The sequence below is a fragment of the Lynx rufus genome, unplaced genomic scaffold (assembly GCF_022079265.1).
Source record: "Lynx rufus isolate CCGP_SWC_20201006 ecotype Redwood Valley unplaced genomic scaffold, mLynRuf1.p SCAF_4, whole genome shotgun sequence".
Lineage (NCBI taxonomy): Eukaryota > Metazoa > Chordata > Mammalia > Carnivora > Felidae > Lynx > Lynx rufus.
Window position 1 is genome coordinate 96,050,800 of NW_025814856.1, and position 20,586 is coordinate 96,071,385.

General features: G+C 35.3%; 1 protein-coding gene across 4 annotated transcripts in view; it reads left to right on the forward strand.

The window, feature by feature from the left end:
• AKAP9 (A-kinase anchoring protein 9) overlaps nt 1-20,586 on the forward strand; it is a 152,920-nt gene that overhangs the window by 29,426 nt on the left and 102,908 nt on the right. For 2 of the 4 annotated variants that reach the window (XM_047094567.1, XM_047094569.1), the window contains 5 exons: nt 6,665-6,718; nt 7,084-7,254; nt 8,475-8,630; nt 9,475-9,672; nt 14,909-17,296. In XM_047094567.1, the coding sequence (XP_046950523.1) occupies nt 6,665-6,718; nt 7,084-7,254; nt 8,475-8,630; nt 9,475-9,672; nt 14,909-17,296 (2,967 nt within the window). The remainder of the gene's footprint in view (nt 1-6,664; nt 6,719-7,083; nt 7,255-8,474; nt 8,631-9,474; nt 9,673-14,908; nt 17,297-20,586) is intronic. The other 2 variants (XM_047094568.1, XM_047094571.1) reach the window with 1 other exon arrangement.

The window sequence follows — 20,586 nt, forward strand, 5'->3', positions numbered from 1 at the left end:
ATTTTGAGCTTATTTTTGTGTATGGTGTAAGAAAGTGGTTTCATTCTTTTGCATGCAGCTGTCCTGTTTTCAGCACCATTTATTGAAGAGAATATCTTTTCCCCATTGTGTATTTTTGCCTCCTTTGTCATAGATTAATTGACCGTATAAACATGGGTTTATTTCTGGGCTCTCAGTTCTGTTCCATTGATCTATATATCCATTTTTATGCCAGTATCATACTGTTTTGATTACTGTAGCTTTGTACTATGGTTTGAAATCAGGGACTATGTGTCCTCCAGCTTTGTTCTCCTTTCTCAAGATTACTTTCAGTTTTTTGGGGTCTTTTATGATTCCATACAAATTTTAGGATTATTCTGTGAAAATGCTATTATAGTTCAGATTGCTTTGGGTAGAATGGACATTTTTAACAGTATTAATTCTTTTGACCCATGAGCATGGTCTATCTTTCCCTTTATTTGTGTCCTCTTCAGTTTCTTTCATGAGTGCCCTAGGTATCAGTACAGGTCTTTCACCTCCTTGGTTAAATTTATTCCTAGATACTTTATTCTTTTTGATGCAGTTATAAATGGTATTTTTCTTAATTTCTCTGCTAGTTTGTTGATAGAGTAGAGAAATTGATAGATTTCTGTATATTAATTTTGTGTCCTGCAACTTTACTGAGTTCATTTATTAGTTCTGATAGTTTTTTAGTGGAATCTTTAGAGTTTTTTATATATAGTATCCTATCATCTGCAAATGGTGACTGGGCTGCAGCTGCTGTAGCTGTACTGGTGGACGGGGATGGCCCCCGGCAAGGCTGGCCAAGAGGCCAGGCTGCAGCTGCTGCAGGTATGCTGGCGGGTGGGGTAGTACGCAGTGTGACTGACTGGGAGGCTTGGTGGCCACTGTCTTGAGCCTGCAGGTGGGTGGGACTCCCTAGAGCAGGAGTCACTTTGGAAGGGCCCCTGCCAGGGCAGTTGGGTTGGTTGGGGTGGGTTCACAGGGGAACGCCAAGGCAGGGAGAGTGGTGCTAGGAAGAGAGAGTGTCAGAACCGGGGCCCAGCTGTGCTGAAGGAAGGCAAGAAAAATAGCGCGTGGCAGCACTTCCATTCCTGGAAAAACTTCCTGCAGACTCTTGCCCCTGGGGCACACACCCTAAAATTAATAATTTTTTTTCACATATAATCCAGCTGCTTTTCAAACTGCTGTCTTGTCCTGGGTCTCCGAGCAAGTGATGCTGTACACTGGCCTTTTAAGAGCAGAGTCTTGGTTTCTTATAGCCTTCTGGCTCCCCCAGTTAAGCCAATTTAAAACCAGATGTTTATGGGGGCTCATATTTCCAGTGCATATACACAGTATGAGGGCTTCCCACTGTGGGGCTTGAACCCCTCACTCCTTGAGGAGGGCCTTCACACCTGTGAGATCTCTCTTGCTTGTGGGTCGCTGCACAGGAGGCTTAGTTTCTGATCGTGTCTCTGCTCCTCCTACCCTTTTCCATGTGGCTTTTTCTTTGTATCTTTAGCTGTGGAAAACCTGTTCTGCTAGTCTTCAGGTTGTTCTCTGACAATGAGTTGGGGTATATGTAGTTGCAGCCTTGGTGTGTTTGTGGGGAGAGGTGAGCTCAGGAACTTTCTACTTGGCTCTCTCTCTCTTTATAATGCCTTAATTCTTCTTCTTCTTCTTCTTTTTTTTTTAAGTTTATTCAGAGAGTGTGAGCAAATGAAAGGAGCACAAGCGGAGGCGGGGCATAGGGAAAAGGAGAGAAACTATCCCAGCCAGGCTCGACACTGTCAGCCCTGGCTTGATCCCACAGACTATATCAGGAAGTCTAGAGTCGATTGCTTAGCTGACTGAACCACCCAGGCACCCCTTTTATAATGCCTTAATTCTTATAGTGTCTTTCTTGATTAAAAGTTTCAGGTATTTTTGTTCTTGAACTGCCTTTGTCTTTGGGACACCCAAAGACTGCACAAAATGCATTTTTTTCTTTACACTAAGTTGAATTTTTTTTTTTTAATAAGCCAAATGGCTACAGGTCAGACTATCTCTTATATCCCTGTGAAATTTGGTTAAATTCATATAGCCTTTTTCTCACTTTTGGGATAAGAGAGTAAACTTTAGTTTTTATTAATATAGATTTGAAAGGTAAAAACATTAAGATTGTGGTTTTCAAGTTCTCTTTTTAAAAAACGATAATATTGGAAATTCTTGCTACAATAAGATATTTTTTGCCTAGATTTTTTAAATTATAAAACTGGTGGGTATTGTGAGGTCCAGAAAAATGTGTCCAAACTATTTATCTGTGATACCTAATAAATATGTGTTTTGAATTAAGGTACAAGTAATATTTAAATGTAAATCCTGCAAATAAAAGTTAGAATATGTTCACAATGATTCAACAAGAAATATATTCTATGTGTATAATTTCTATATATTTGCATATATAATTATATATGTTTTATCCTTGTATGCATGAATGATTGTGTACATGAATAAATGTATACCTATACATACATGTGAAATTTTTTTCCAAACAAAAATTTCAGGAAAGATACTTCTCTTTGCTATGTGACATATCCTTTGATACTTTCTCTTTTTAATGCTGGTCACAAAACCCAAATTGAATAATGACCTATAATTTGAAAAAATAGTTTCTTAGAAGATTACATTGAAAACAGGTATTTATGAAACAATTTTTGACAGATTGGCCTGATTTCAATCATAACCCTTGTGATACTATATATTTTGGGCCTGGATTCAGAATGGTTATGCTATGACAAAGTTACATATTCACTTTGTAGAAAACAGCAGAAAAATTGATTGTGAAGTATTTGGTAGTGTCCCATTAAGATTGCTAACACGGAGGCTGGTTGAATCCATGACACTGGGCTAGTTGTGGGGGCTTTAGCCATTACTTTTGGTGATGTTAAAACTGGTGTGACTGGAGCTAGAATTGCAGGGAACTTGTAAGCCATAGTCACACTTTCAGGAGTCAGAAGAATCATCAGTAAATGAAATTTGTAAATTAAGACGTAAATTGACCCTGTAATTCTTTTCATATTGGAAATTTTAAGGAATTATCTCTTAGTATCACACCCTCCCCACCAAAGGAAATTCCTTTCTAGGAAACACATAGATTACAACTTCATTACAAATGCCAGGTTTGCAGTGTTTAATAATCTTGACTACTCTTGTTTGCCCTTGAGTATTTTTAAAATTTCAAAATTACAGTTTTTAATTGTGGGCTACGTAATTATCTTGTGTGTTATTTAAATATCACTGTCATTTTTCTGGGTTGTAGGGAAGTAAGGTAACATAAAACAACAGGAGCTTTGGAAACTTGTGTTCAAATTTCACCTTCATCACCTCCGTGGTGTATCAACTGGGGCCCATCAGTGAAACTCTGAAGTGTAGTTTTTTTCATCTGTAAACAAGGATACCTACTTAACAGTGTAGTTGTGAGAGTTATCTGATAATATTATTTAGTATGGTGTTTAGTATATAAAAGACAATCAACAAAGGTTTTGGTTTTTTTTACTGTTCTTCAGTAGAAATGTGCTCTTCCCACTAAGCATATGAAATGATTAATGAGAATTCTTTTAACAAATTATTCTCAAAAGGAGTTCAGAGTATGATTACTAGTTTAGAAATTTTCTGCATATAAATATGGTGTGCATTTAATTTTCTTGACTTCTTTGGCCGGTATTCTCGTTGGGTTGACTGATGGATTCAGGCTTAGAAATAATTAGATAATATTTTCCTATGACCTACCTAATAAGATCGGTTTTGAGTAAATATATACGCAATTACATATACTAGAGAAATCAGACTGGATAAAAAAGTAGCCTTCTTACAAATTAATTTAATTTATATGTAATCTGTTAAGTCCTTCATGAAGGGACATTTCATATCCAAAACACCATATTAACATGAAATATTTTTATTGATACCCTTTGAGCAGGGTTATCTGGAGGAAGCTGTGAATATTGTAGGCAACCTAGACACAAGATAGGTAAATAAATGTGCTATGCTAAGTGTGGAAAGATGAAATGATAGTAGAGCATACACTCTCATGGATTTCATGTGATTATTCAGTGCTTCTTAACCAAGTCGCTTATACAGTTCATGATATTTCTGAAATGGCAGGCTGGAGTTGGAGACATAGCCTTTAGCCATAAAGTTATATAAACTTAGTCTTCCAACTTTGACTTGGGTATGGTTTTTTGTTTTGTTTTGTTTTGTTTTAGTGTCACCTTATTTTTTTTCTCTCTGCATCAGTTTTATTGAGGTATAATTGACAATTAAAAATTGTATATATATTAACTTGTGCAATGTGTTTGATATTCAACTTGACTTTCAATAAATGATTTTAGCCTTGTTAGTTACTTAGCTCCAATTTCCCCTAGGCACATTGAACTCCTGTAATTCTCATACACTTTTAGGAACCATCAGATTCTTACTTTATTAAAACATTATTAATATTTTTGAATATGTGTAAGTATAAATTAAGTATTATAAGGATATTAATAGTCTGTCTTTAAATTAATGTCCAGTGAAAGGAAAAAGTTTTGGTGTGAAGGCCATTTTATGGTTATAAAAAAGATCGTCCTCTGAATCTTTCTGAATAGCAGTATTTTTATGAGGTGACACTTACCTCTACAGAACATTTTAAAATTTAAAATGTACCTGACTTGTACTTTCCCTGGTCTACATGTTATCCATGTAAATTGAGTAAATCTGTGAATTCAGAAAAAATATATTAGTACAGCCTAAAGGTTTAAGTAACTTTGACAAATGCCACAGTAAAAAAAGGAGATTAAGGGAAGTTTAGGCTTTTCTTTAGCTGAAGGAGTTTGTCAATCTAATCTTCATGTTTCACGTTATTAATTTACTTTCATATTACAGTTTACCAAGTATGGTGTTAGAAGACTAATGTAAGAAGGGATGAATGCTCTATCCTTTAGGTATCAATAAAATATTATCCACATTAAAACAATAGAATAATTTAATGTTAACTGTTAGTGATTCCAATATTCTGAGTATTTCTATTCTAACTTCAGAATATAGTTTTAGTTTAGTGCTGGTGAATAATCTTTTACCTATTTACATGGTATTAAATTTTTAAAATTTATTAATACTGATTTTTATGTTTATTATAAGAACATGTAATTAAGTTTTGAAAATGGTCTTGTATTTTAAGAAGCCAATACATACGAGTTTTTCAAATGTAGTTTTGCTTAAGTTAGATAAAAATTAAGCTGAACATTGGCTGTATAATGTGTTGGATACAATTATTATAAATCAGTAACTTACTACAGAGTTATATCATCTCCACTTAAGGAGTATCCATTGCTTACTATTATATTTGAAGCTTTTCATAAAATCCATTTCATAACACTGTTACTATAAAGCAAACATTTTAGTAGATGCTTATTAAAATGCTTTGTTCCAGCATCAAGAACAGCTAATTGAAATTTAGAAGGATTTAATTGGAAAGTTACTTCAAGTGACTTGATATTAATAATTTTAGAAGGTAGGATTTAGTACTCCTATCTTCTGATAGTTTTTCACATACTGCAATATTGTGTTGCCATAAAGATGAGGCTTTTTTTTTTTTACTTTAGTTTTAAGAAAAACCAAGGAATAAAACTCTGTTAAAGAACTCCTAAATAGTATCTTCACCTTTTTTTTTTTTTTTTTTTTTAATTTTAAGTACACTCCACACCTAAAGTGGGGCAGGCTTGAACTCACGACCCCTAGGTCCCGAGTCCCCTAGGTCAGGAGTCACATGCTCTACTGAGTGAGCCAGCTAGGTGCTGCAGTGCTTCCACTTTTTAAAGGGATGTGGTTCATACCCTAATTCTGGGATATCCTGTCCTATATACTTCAGCAGTAAAAATTTCATTATCTTGGATTCTATTAATGTAGAGTTCTATTCTATTAATTCTATTAATGTAGAATTGTGAATAATTAAGATGTAAGCAGGAATAAAGTTCTTTTGTGCACTGTTGGGGGGAAGGAGGAAATTGTTAAATAGATTAATTGACCTGAAATTAATCTCCCACGAGGTCAACCCAGGAGACGTACTCTGTCATCCTTCTTCCTCCCATCCCCAAATGTTTGTGGTAGAGGCAGTAATATGTTATGGAAAATCTCTACATCAGTTAGAGTTGGCATGGCTGTCATTTCCCCAGGGAAAAGTTGGGGGAGTGTTGTTTACCTCTTCATCTCATACCCTTTGACCTGATTACCAACCTTCAGTGAATTTGCACAAGCAAATGATTTTACTTTAAAATGAATAGAGCTTAATCAAAAAACAATTATTTAAATGATTATAAGGGAGCATTTTGTAGAAGAGGATTTTAGTAACTTGAGGTCTATAATTCCCCTTCTGAAGACAAAATATAAACTGCACTTAGAACTTTGATTCATGTAAACAAAAATGTATAGTACAGTGTCTTCTGCATTGTAAGCCCTCAAGTGTTTTAGGAATCATTGGAATTTGAAACGATCATAATGTCTTTTATATATTTAAGTTTAATCGCTGTATCTGTTTTTTGCCAATGAGGCATTTTCCCTATCCATAAAATATGCACGAATACAGTTAGCAGAATTATAATTGTTAGCTTTAAATAAAGTTCTATCTAAAATCATAATATATCAGGAAATTGTTTTTGTACAGGTAAATGGTTGCAGTTTTGTGGTGAGAACAGGAAAGCCCACAAATTTATTAAGGGTACAGTATTTAAAACTACTTATGATACTAATGTTTTACACTATCAAAAACCATCTGGCTTACTAACAAAGCTGTTTCCTGCATGCATTTCTTTCTGTGTGTGATTTCTAAATGTTTTTAATGTTTAACAAAACAAAATTAGCTGTCTTTTGTTATAAAGCTCAGTTATAACCAAATTTGTAGATATTTTGTTTTTGCTTTTAAGGTATATAGCACATTAATAACAAAGTAGGTAGTCATTCCAGTAAATTCTCAGGTGATAAGTGATATTTTAAAGTGGACTTTACTATGGAATTCAATATTTGAATCCCTCTTCCTGAGGAATGTTGTTAGTATGAATTATTAAATATCTTGGATTGATTTAGGAAGAAGAATTTGGTGCTGATGATTCTTATTCTGAACATGGAGCACAGTACAGTCAGACCCACCTAGAGATGATGGAAAATGAATTGGCTGGCAAACAACATGAGATTGAAGAGCTGAACAGGGAACTAGAAGAAATGAGAGCCACCTATGGGACTGAAGGGTTACAGCAGGTATGCCTACTTTATGTGGCTTTTGTTTTGTTACAAAAACAAAAACAGGAAATTTGAATGCTAGCATATGTAAATAGTACATAACTTAAGTCATAGTAACTTAAGTTATCTCATAATATTCTTATACATATCATAAATAACTTGCTTAACACTAAGATTCCATGAATAGGGGTAATACAATCTGGAATCTTTTGTTTAACTTTATGAGATAGCTAGGCTGAAAGCACTTCAGTAGAATAGATGTTTTTGTAATCAGCCTGAGAGAAAATATGGTGCAAACCGCATCAGAATGTTATGACTTAAACTCATTAAAAATGTCAGTGAGTCCTTGTAAAGGGACCTCTTGTGGTTGAAATGACATCTGTTGTTTGTGGCAGTCAGTTATGAAACCAAGGTGAAAAAGACCATTGATGAAGACAACAGAATACATTTTAGTTTCATCCTCTCCAGGAGCAAGTGAGAATCGAACATGTCTATGATGATGTTGCCTGGGAACAGATTGGGGCACCCCTGAATATAAAGGCACTTGTCCTTCTAGAAGCAGATAATCGATAAGTTAGACCTAGTGTATTTTGTTCATCAGGTAATTTTTTTAAAGTTGTTTTGGAAGTAAAACCAATTTCTGCAAGGTAATTTTTTCAAATATGGATGAGATTGCTTACAATTATAATCTGCCCAGGCACCTGGTTGAGCATTCGACTTAGGCTCAGGTCATGATCTCACGGTCTGTGATTTCGACCCCTGCATCGGGCTCTGTGCTGACAGCTCAGAGCCTGGAGCCTGCTTCAGAATCTTTGTCTCCGTCTCTCTCTCTGCCCTTCCCTGTTTGTGCTCTGTCTCTGTCTCTCTAAAAAATAAATAAACATTAAAAAAAATTTTTTTTAATTACAGTCTGACAATGCATTTTGTATATTTTTGAATAGTTGCCTGTACTAATAATCAGTTTTGTTCTAAAAATAAGTCTGGCAGGGGCACCTGGATGGCTCAGTTAGTTAAACATCTGACCCTTGATTTCGGCTCAGGTCATGATCTTATGGTTCATGGGATCGAGCCCCACTCAGGTTCCAAGCTGACAGCATGGAGCCTACTTGGGATTCTCTCTCTCCCTCTCTCTCTCTGCCCCTTCCCTGCTTGCACACACTCCTACACCCATCTCTGTCTCTCTCAAAATATATAAACTTCAAAGTCTGGCACTTACTATTTTCACTGATGTCTTTTAGTTACAAGAATTTGAAGCTGCCATTAAACAAAGAGATGGCATCATAACCCAGCTTACTGCTAATTTACAACAAGCAAGAAGAGAAAAGGATGAGACAATGAGAGAATTTTTAGAGTTGACAGAACAAAGTCAGAAATTACAGATTCAGTTCCAGCATGTAAGTATTACTAATAGAACAAAATTTATTAGATTTTTGGTAGTGAAGTTTTTAAAAAATGCTCGTGAGTTTTAAAACAAATTTAAACTTAAAATCACATCTGCTTATAATGTATCATGTTGGAAAAAATAACGAACACCTGTTATTATGTTAACCAAGAATTTAACTAGTTCTTTTGTGGTTTCTTTGCTGTTATTTTCTTTGTTCATCCTCGTCTGTATACTGAAAGCCTACAATATCTTTTAAGTCTGATGGGTGGATTTTTGCAGAAATTAACATGTAGCCACATCCTACCTTTGCCAACCCTGGTATGATTTTATTTTATTTTCTAAAATGGTAACCAGACAGAATATATTCCATTTACCTTTAATCAGAGCCATAAGAATGTAATTGTATTAATCAAGGTTTCTGATGGCAAGTACAGAAAATAATTTGAGATAGGTTAAGCAAAAGGGAGAAATTTAAATACAGGCTTATATTACAGAATTCAAGGTGGAAATACAACCAGGCCTCTGAAAGGGATTGGAATCAGAAACTAGAAGGATATCAGGAATCCAGGAAGTACTGTCTTTCAGGCCCCTTTTCTTTCTGTAGGTCTGCCTTAGTCTTCCCTATTTTATTAGACTTTTTCTGCTTTGTCATGGGATAATCTTACTGTTCAGCTTGTATGATGTGCCCATAATCATCTGATAAGCCATGACAGCATGTTTGCTTAGGTTTCAAGCCTATGAATCTAGCAGATTTCCCAGAGAGCAATTGTGAGCTGAGTAATATCCCAAAAGATGCCTATTCCCTAGCGTAATCACTTCAGACTTTAACTTGGGGGTTTCTTTCTGTTTTTAAGTTACAGGCTAGTGAAACTCTGAGAAACAGCACTCATAGTAGCACAGCTGCAGATTTGTTACAAGCCAAACAACAGATCCTCACTCATCAGCAACAGCTGGAAGAACAAGACCATTTATTAGAAGATTATCAAAAAAAGAAAGAAGACTTCAAGATGCAAATTAGTTTCTTACAAGAGAAAATTAGAACATATGAAATGGTATGTTTATTTTAAGGAAGTTAGCCAATGTACAGCAGCTTTATAATTGAAGTTTTTTATGCAAGTGTTTATATTTTTTGTTATGTACATGAATTACAAAATTTCATAATTAAGAAGTGTTCTTTATATAAAACAACTTATTTCAAAAGCAATTGGGAGTCTTACAATAATAGTTTTTAAGATAATACTAATTACTGAGTTCCTTGGAAGTGATCAGCCTATGTTAAAGTGAGTTCTCAGGAGAATCTAAATTTATAAACATAATTAACATTCTTTTTTTCTTTTCATCTATAAGTATTTCTACTCATTTTACCAGTGGTTATGAAATTCTGAAAATATTTCCAAGAAAAAATGAAATTTTATGGATTTTAATTAGAAAAAAAATAGTGGATTCTCCTTTCATGATAGTTATGTTTTATAAAGTTGCATGGAATACTTATTTAGCAAATAAGTGGTAATAGAGGAAAAGGGGGGAAATATATATAATTTACATATTTATATTTGTTTTTATGTATGAACACACATATGTATTATATATTATGTATAAATATGTAAATATGTATGTGTGTATGTGTATGTGTTTATACACACACATATGTATTCTAGAGAATATATTTATATATACATAGATACACAACATATCTCATAAGATTATAATCTTAAATCCTAAAAGTCACTCATCCCTGTAGGTTATATTTTATTTGTTTTTCAAAAGAGAAAATGGGGTTCACCTATGTTAAATGACTTGACTGAGGGTACCCTACTGACACTTGTCAGACTTGTGATTCAAACCCATACAGCTGGCCCAGAGCCATATTTCTTGTGCTTTACTGCACTGCCCCCTCTTGCCTCCGTCCTCTTCACCATCCATGTTTTCCTAATAAGGTCTGCCTTCATAAAGGAAGTGATTCAGGGTAGGCTTTAGGAGGAGAGGATATTTGAGGCAGGTCTGGAATAATCTCTCTCTAATTATATTTCATTTTCTCAGCAACAGTTCTGTGTGGCACATAGTAGCTACTCAGTACTCATTTGGTAAATAAGCAAATACATTATGAATCTGAACTGATAGAGATAGGAAGGACATTTTAGAGGGGGAATGTACATAAAGACCCAGGACAAAAGATGTTAAAAATAGATAGGTAGCAAAAAATAGTTTAACCAGAAATAGTCTTTGAAAGTCAGCCTTTGTAGCGGCACCTGGGTGGTTCAGTTGATTAAGTGTTCAACTATGGCTCAGGTCATGATCTCACAGCTTGTGAGTCTGAGCCCCACGTCGGGCTTTGGGCTGACAGCTCAGAGCTTGGAGCCTGTTTCGGATTCTGTGTCTCCCTCTCTCTTTCTGCTCCACGCCCCCCACACCCCCACCCCCCCCACTTGTGCGCGCTCTCTCTCTCCCTCTCTCTCTCTCAAAGATAAAACATAAAAGAAATTTTTTTTTAAAGTGAGGCTTTATAAAGATATTTTTAACATGTATAATATGATGAAATGAAGCAATAAAAATAAACATTTCCTGGGGAGCCTGGGTGGGTCAGTCAGTTGAGTGTCCAACTTTGGCTCCGGTCATGATCTTATGGTTTGTGGGTTCCAGCCCCATGTCGGGCTCTGTGCTGACAACTCAGAGCCTGGAGCCTGCTTTGGATTCTGTGTCTCCCTTTCTCTCTGCCCCCTCCCCTGCTCACACTCTATCTTCTGTGTCACTCAGAAATAATAAATAAATGTTAAAGAAATTAAAAAGAAAACAAAAGTGAGCCTTTTCAGGAGGGAAGAGTGGAGAGATACTCTAGGTCTCGTTATAAGAGCCTGGAAATTGGATTTTGTTGTATTTATTATATTCAGCAGGCAGTATTATTTGAAAGTATTTAAAACTCAAATAATTCATTATTTTATTTTTTTAATATTTATTTATTTTGAGAGAGAGAGAAAGAGAGTACACAAGCAGGGGAGTGGCAGAGAGAGGGAGAGAGAAAATCCCAAGCAGGCTCTGCATTGATTCCACACCTGAGCAGAAATCAAGAGTCAGATGCTTAACTGACTGAGCCACTTAGGTGCCCCAAATAATTCATTTTCATAGGGGGGAAAACCTTTGTTTATTTGAATGCTAGCAGAATTTTTTTTTTTTAAGTTCATTGATTTTGTGACAGAGAGCGCGTGCGCAAGTGGTGGAAGGGCAGAGAGAGGGAGGGAGAGAGGATCCTAAGCAGGCACCTCGCTGTCAGTGCAGAGCCCAATGCAGGAGCTTGATCACACAAACCATGAGATCATGACCTGAGCTGAAATCAAGAGTAAGATACTTAACCGAATGAGCCACCCAGGCGCCTCTGTTAGCAGAATGCTTTTATTATCAGTCTCTTCTTCTTCTTTTTTTTTTAAATTTGTTTTAATTTTTTTTGAGAGAGAGAGAGACAGAGCATGGGCAGGGGAGGGGCAGAGAGAGAGACAGAGGGAGACACAGAATCTGAGGCAAGATCCAGACTCTGAGCTGTCAGCACAGAGCCTGACCTGAGGCTGGAACTCACAAGCCATGAGATCATGACCTGAGCCGAAGTCAGATGCTTAACCAGTTGAGCCACCCAGGCACCCCAATTATTAGTCTCTTCTTTATTATGTATATATTTTTTAAATTTTCTCTCTCTCTCTCTTTTTTTTTTTTTTTTTAACTTTGAATGACTCCCCCTGAGCAGTAGTTCCATCAGATCAGCTGAGGGACTAGAGCATTAGGGTGATGGTTGAAACTGTCATGGTGATTCCAGCCTCATTCTCTTTACTCATAATATTCTGAACTTCCCATGGTGCAGTAGTCACAGGCAAGAAGTATATTATTCCCCACTGCCTCAAGTCTGTTTCTAAAAATAGAGGGATTGTATCTTCAACCACAGGGCTGTCTTTTCCAACACAAAATATATGGTTTAAAACCATATATTTTGAAATAAACAGTACTAAGAAAAATGAACCATGAATTTATTTAATAGTTGAATGAAGAATTATTGTTGCTTGCAGTTATATCACATGTTGGACAATTTTGAATTAAGTGACACTGTTTTATGAGGATTCCTCCTCCCCAATAGAAAAATCAGGAAATGGAAGTATTAACAGATGTTAATATTCCAAGTCTAAGTACTCATTTAACAGTTCAACTGAAGTTGACCTCCGTGAACTAATTTTATTTTCTTATAGGTTCCAAATGCCTTCTAGATACTTTCTAGTATACAAAGATATTACATTTTTATATAGCACAATGTGCATACAATACATTAATACATTCATTTTCTTTTAGCTTCAAACGTATTCTATGAGATAGAAGAAATGGTATTTATTTTACAGGTGAAAACACTGCAATTTAAGAGATTAAAGTGATTTAAATGTCATATTATAGTACAGAAGTCAGAAGGCTCAGCATTTGGTAATCACTTATGGTGACATTGGATGGAATATGTGATACCAAGAAAAAAGCTGATAGGATTTTGCTCAAGAGGCTTCACAGTATAGCTGTCGTTGCCTTAGTTAATTTATATAGTGCATATTCTGGCCTTTGACTTGTAGGCTCAGAAGTCTGGTTTTTATCCAGAGAGGGAGGCAAACCACAAGAGACTATTAACTATAGAGAATAAACTGAGGGGTTTTTGAGGGGATAGGCTAAATAGGTGATGGACGTTAAGGAGGGCATTTGTTGTGACGAGCACTGGGTGTTATATATAAGTGATGAATCACTAAATTCTACTCCTGAAACCAGAAGTACACTGTATGTTAGCTAACTTGAATTTAAATAAAATCTTGGAAGAAAAAATAATTCTGATTTTTATCTTCTATCATCTGAGACTTGAGCTATCTCAGAGGTGAGCTCAGATTTTCCAAGTTCAAGAGGCTAAATGTTTAAATCTTGAAGATGAGATTATTAATTTACAGTGAGAAATTATTATCACCAGGACCTGCATACTTCAGGTTCATTGGATTTTACTTTCTTTCTCTGGGCAAATGAATTTGAAAAGCCAAATAATAATAATAGAAAGTTTGTTTAGTGAGCATGAGATTAAAGGATATTAGAGGAATCAAATGTTCCATAGCATTACGCTATGATAACCTGATGTATCCATCTCACAGAAGGAAAAGTCATGCCTGTGGACTGAAATTCTTAAATTCTGTTTGCTACAACCCCTTACATTGCTTTCTGTGTTAAGTATGGTTTTCCCAGAGTGCTCAGAATTCGCAGTCTCACGGCACCTGGACTGTGGTGGAATGTGTACTGCCAACATTTCTGTCTCACGCCTTCCTTTTTCTAGGCTTTGACATTCTTTATTTAGATATATTAATAAATCCATTCAAGGTGCCTTTAAGTCCTCTTGGCCTTAGGACTCCTGAGTCATTTAGGTGATTTTACTTACCTACTTGTGTTTGTTCCATTCTATGGATTATACTTTCTTTGTAGTTGGGACCTCAGCCCTTAAATATTTAGGCAACTAAGTGACAGAGGCAAAACTTTGTTTCTAGGGCTTTTGCTTGACTCCCTTATGTGATAACATTCTTAAGGATGATTGTGATTATGAGTATGCCTTGGCCTGTGTCCTAGGTTTAGGCTTATATACAGTTCCACAGTAGAGTCCCAAGTCAGACGTGGAAAAAAATGTCTGCCCCGCTTTCAAATTTCTATTCAAAGCCAAAGTCTAGGACCAAGTTGATTTGCTATAAATGGTGTAGTTGTTTTACATGTCACTTGAGGTCAGCCACAGGAATGAAACTAAGGCAGACCCATAAGAACCTGTTTTTGTTGTTTTAGTCTTTTCGTAGCATTTGCTCATCAGACACCTTTAAGTCACTAGAATACATAGAAGGAATCTTGATTTATTTTTAAGACTTTCTTCTGGAACTGTAAAGAGTACATAGTACTATACCTATAGAAAATACTAAGTTTATTAGTTAATAAGAAAGATGAAAATATAATGGTTTAGACATTTTAATCCTACTAATTTTGAAATTAATATTTTTCACCATAGCAGTGTAAGAAAAATTTCTTTCTTCAAGAAGACCAATGCTGCTGTAGTGTTTGCTCACAAATAGTGTTGGGTACACAGGTCTTATCTCACTGACTTGGGAAAAATTGAAGGGCAAGCCTAGCAGTTACTATTTATAGAATTATTGAAAAAAACAGACTTCTCTCAATATTTTGGTATTGAGATTAAGCAATGTAAGTTGCCAGGAACTAAAACTGACATTTTTATATTTTCATTTTTTCTTTCTAAAGGAACAAGATAAAAAAGTAGAAAGCTCAATTAAAGAAATACAGGAAAAAGATGCAATCATTGAAGAACTAAAAACAAAAATAATAGAAGAAGAAAAAAAAACTCTAGAGCTAATGGATAAAGTCACAGTTACTGATAAATTACTGGAAGAATTACAAGAACAGGTTGTAGGAAAGAACCAAGAGATTAAAAATATGAAATTAGAGCTGACTCATTCCAAGCAAAAAGAAAGACAGTGTTCTGAGGAAATAAAACAGTTAATGGGGACAGTTGAAGAACTTCAAAAGAAAAATCATAAAGATAGCCAATTTGAAACTGATATTCTGCAAAGAATGGAACAAGAAACACAAAGAAAGTTAGAACAGCTCCGGGCAGAGCTGGATGAGATGTATGGGCAGCAGATAGTACAGATGAAGCAGGAGTTAATAAAACAACACATGTCACAGATAGATGAACTTAAAATACGGCATAAAGAAGAAATGGAGAATGCTTTAAGATCATATCCAAGTATTACTGTTAATGAAGATCAAATAAAAGTAATGAATATGGCAATAAATGAACTGAATATAAAATTGCAAGATAGTAATTCTCAAAAGGAAAAACTCAAGGAAGAACTAGGAGTAATTTCAGGAGAAAATTCTACTCTACAGAGGCAGCTTGAAGACCTTTTTGAAGAATTGAGCTTTTCAAGGGAACAAATTCAGAGAGCTAGACAAACAATAGCTGAACAAGAAAGTAAACTCAATGAAGCACATAAGTCCCTTAGTACAGTGGAAGATTTGAAAGCTGAGATTGTTTCTGCATCTGAGTCCAGAAAAGAACTAGAATTAAAACATGAAGCAGAAGTTACAAATTACAAGATAAAACTGGAAATGTTAGAGAGAGAAAAGAATGCTGTATTAGACAGAATGGCTGAATCACAAGAAGCTGAATTAGAGAGGCTGAGGACACAGCTTCTGTTTAGTCATGAAGAAGAACTTTCCAAACTGAAAGAAGATTTAGAAATTGAACATCGAATAAATATTGAGAAACTTAAAGATAACTTAGGCATTCACTATAAACAGCAGATAGATGGCTTACAGAATGAAATGAGTCAAAAGATAGAAACCATGCAGTTTGAAAAAGATAGTTTGATAACTAAGCAGAATCAACTAATTTTGGAAATTTCAAAGCTAAAAGATTTACAGCAGTCCCTTGTGAATTCAAAATCAGAAGAAATGACTCTTCAAATCAATGAACTTCAAAAAGAAATTGAAATACTCAGGCAAGAAGAAAAGGAAAAGGGTACTCTTGAACAAGAAGTTCAAGAATTACAACTTAAAACTGAATTGTTGGAGAAACAAATGAAGGAAAAAGAGGATGACCTTCAAGAAAAATTCACACGTCTTGAAGCAGAGAATAGCATTCTTAAAGATGAAAAGAAAGCCCTTGAAGACATGTTGAAAATGTGTACTCCTGTTAACCAAGAAGAAAGATTACTTTTCACAGACTCCATTAAGTCCAAATCCCAAGACTGTAACTGGCAAAAAGAAATAGAAGTACTTACAGAGGAAAATGAGGACCTCAAAAAACAATGTATTCAGCTAACTGAAGAGATTGAAAGGCAAAGGAACACTTTTTCATTTGCTGAAAAAAATTTTGAAGTTAACTATCAAGAGTTACAGGAGGACTATGCTTGCCTTCTCAAGGTGAAAACTGATTTAGAAGACAGCAAAAACAAACAAGAAGCAGAGTATAAAAGTAAGCTTAAAACACTTAGTGAAGAGCTTCATCATTTGCAAAGAATAAATCCAACTGTGGTAAAAATGAAAAGTTCAGTCTTTGATGATGACAAAACTTTTATAGGAGAACCCTTGGAAATTGGTGAGGTTGTTGAGAAAGATACAACAGAACTTATGGAAAAACTTGAGGTGACCAAGCGAGAAAAATTAGAACTGTCAGAGAAGCTGTCTGATCTTTCTGAACAATTAAAACAGAAACATGGTGAGATTAGTTTTCTGAGTGATGAAGTGAAGTCTTTAAAGCAAGAGAAAGAGCAAGTTTTATTGAGATGTAGAGAGCTAGAAATCATCATTAATCATAATAGGAAAGAAAATGTAAATGCATGTGATGTTCCATTAGATTCTTTAAAAGATGGATTTGTGACAAGGACAAGCAAAGATTCTGGAGAGTCAGTTTCTAAAATAAATAAAGATTTTGGTGAAGAATCAAAAATAATGGAGGAAAATAAAATTCCTTTGGAAAATAGGACTGTTGGAAAAGAAGGCAAGCAAGAACAGTTGTTTTTGGGTCACTTGCCATTAGTGACAAGTGGATCATCACTTAGGACGACCGAACCAAGTAGAAATGATAAACTTCAGTGGGAACTTAGTGTACTTAAATCAGAGAAGGTATGTTTACTTATTTATATATGTTAAAGCACAGTGAAAATGTACATTTCACGCAAATAATGTTTTTATCTTCCTAAAACATAAATTTTACAAGAGAATGAAAGGGAGCCCTGTAATGTAATTCTCATTTGGGCCTCTCATCTATCATTGCCTTTATCTATTTTTACTTAGCACAACTTTTGATCTAAGAGTTATGAATTGGGGCCCCACGAAGGGCGTAAAGATTGCTGTCTTTTTCTTAAACATTGTTGCCTTTTTTTCAGTTAATTTATGTTACATAGTCTGTTCATAAATGCAATGGTTTCACATTTTCTTTGGAATGGCAAGAGTTTAAATAACTTTGTAAAGAAGTTACTTTGTAATATTTTGTTGTAATATCAAAGCTTGGTTTCAGCATTTTGTTTCACATTAGTGTTTTAAAAGTTCCACAACTAAAAATTAACTCTTAGGGGCGCCTGGGTGGCGCAGTCAGTTAAGCGTCCAACTTCAGCTAGGTCACGATCTCGCGGTCTGTGAGTTCGAGCCCCGCGTCAGGCTCTGGGCTGATGGCTCAGAGCCTGGAGCCTGTTTCCGATTCTGTGTCTCCTTCTCTCTCTGCCCCTCCCCCGTTCATGCTCTGTCTCTCTCTGTCCCAAAAATAAAAAATAAACGTTAAAAAAAAAAAAAATTTAAAAAAAAAAAATTAACTCTTAAACTTTAGTACTTTATATAGTATTTATTCAGTAGTTATAAAACCATCTTTCCCTGAAAGAAATCTAAACTTAAGTCCCAGAGTTTTCTCTGAGTACTGTGTAAAGCTGAAGGGGGTAAAAAGTATTCTACTTATAACTAAAGAATGCATATAATGAATAATAATAGATATATAATATCTGATGTTATATATAATAGTAATAGAAAATAATGCTGTATTAGACACAGTCTAATAGTTAGGTTATAATATCTACTATTGTATATAATAGTAGATCTTATGTATTTATTAAATATAATAAAAATAGATATATAATAATAGGTTACTCTTGACCAGTATGCAGTTTGCCAGTTACTAGTATTAGAAATAACTGGAAAATTCCACTGGGTATTTTGTGTAATGCTGCTAAGTAAGGCTTTACTTTTCTTCACTTATGCAGCATATATTTATTGAATGTCTAACTAGGTATAAGGAGTATAGTAACAAGAGAAAGAAGATTCCTTCTGACAGCAGGAATATACTCTAGTGAGGGAGGCAGACAATAGACGAGGAAACAAGTGGAGTAGTTAGAAGTGGTAATAAGTCCTATAAAGAAAATAAAGCATAATGTGATAGAGAATGATGGGTAGTGGTGGTGACAACATTAAATACTGAAAGGTCTGTTCTAAGAATTGACCTTTGAACTGAGATCTGAATAATGAGGAGGAGCCTACCACATGCAAGTTAGGGCAATTGTAAAGACCTGGATGAGTTGGAGGAACCAAATGAAGGTGTGTTTAGTTGAGTTTGAAAGCAGGAGAGTGGAAGGAAAAATGTTTGAAGAAGAAAGAAGAGACTAGATCTTGGAGAGCCTTTCAGACTTTGTAAGAAGTTGAGACTAGTCTATACACAGTAGGAAACCATTGGAAGGTTTTCTCTTTTTACTTCTAATAAATACAGATCTTATGATGGAGTTACATTACAATAAACCTATTGTAAATTGGAATATGTTAAGTTGAAAATGAAGTTAATGCACTTAACCTACTGGACATCATAGCTTAACCTAGTCTACCTTAAGCATGCTCAGAATACTTGTATTAGCTTACGTACAGTTGGGCAAAATCATCTAACACAAAGCCTGTTTTACAATAAAGTGTTGAATGTGTCATGTAATTTATTGAATACTATACTGAAAGTAAAAAACAGAATGGTTGTTGGGACACCTGGGTGGCTCAGTCAGTTAAGTGTCTGACGTCGGCTCAGGTCATGGTCTCACAGTTTTTGTGAGTTGGAGCCCCGCGTCGGGCTCTGTACTGACAGCTCGGAGCCTAGAGCCTGCTTTGGATTCTGTGTCTCCCTCTCTCTCTGTCCCTCCCCTGCTCGTGCTCTGTCTCTCTCTCTCTCAAAAGTAAATACACATTAAAAAGGTTAAATTAAAAAAAAAAAGAACGGTTGTAAATGTATTGGCTGTTCATCCTTGTGATCATGTGGCTGACTAGGAGCTCTGGCTCGCTGCTACTGCCCAGCACAAGAGTGTGCCATACTGCGTATCACTGGCCTGGGGAAAGATCGAAATTCAAAATTTGAAGTACAGCTTCCTGTTTAATGTGTATCACTTTTACACCATTATGAAGTCAAAAACTCCAGGGTCATAAGTTGGGGACTGTCTGTATATTTGCATTTATGATCTTATATTAATGTAAAGATATTTTATATTTTAATAACTTAAATAGAGTTTAAAAATTCAAATTGCATAACGGTTAATGCTTCGTTAATTATCTGCAGTGGTTCTCAAAAGCATAATGTGATTACAGTTCAATTACTCCTGCAAATGTCAGAGATCATTTAAATTTTTTAAAAAAGACTTAATTGGAGTGAATTTGAAGCTGTCAAATGGTCAAATTTTCTCAGTAAGAATTTTACTTTCTCTACTGAAGACATTTTCAGTGACATTCAGATACCCTCTCCTTGACATTAACTTACATAAACTAAAGAGAAGCAAACTGGTAAATTCCTTCCCAGTTGTCACTACCATGACAAACCCTCTTACTGGGAGAGGGGAGTAAAGCGAGGGTGGGGGGAAGGAGCTCACAGAAGAAATAGATGGATAATTTTATACAACAGTAACACCTACAAGCAATCTACTTATGCTTAGAAATAATGCTGACTCCCCCCAGAATACCATACTCTTGGATGAAATTAATTGTCTAATAAACATGAAAAGGTGCTTTCAACCTTATGAGTCTCACAATAAAATGTGGTGAGGATATGGGGAGATGAGTACTCACATACGCTGTTAATGTCAATATAAATTGGTACAATTACAGAAAACATAGTTTGGTAAAATTTAATACATTTAATGTACATTACCTATGACCCTGCAGAACCATTTCTAGGTGGTTGTCAGTGTGGTCCCTGACTAGCAGTATCAGCAGCACTTGAAAACAGTTTAAAATTAAAATTTTGGGGCCCCACACCAGACTTCCTAAACCCGAAGCTCGGGGAAAGGGCCCAGCAATCTGTTTTAACAAGCACTCCAGGTTATTCTGGTGCCTGCTAAAGTTTGAGAACCACTTTATGAGGGAAACACAAGTATATTTATACAGGGGCATATCTAAGAATT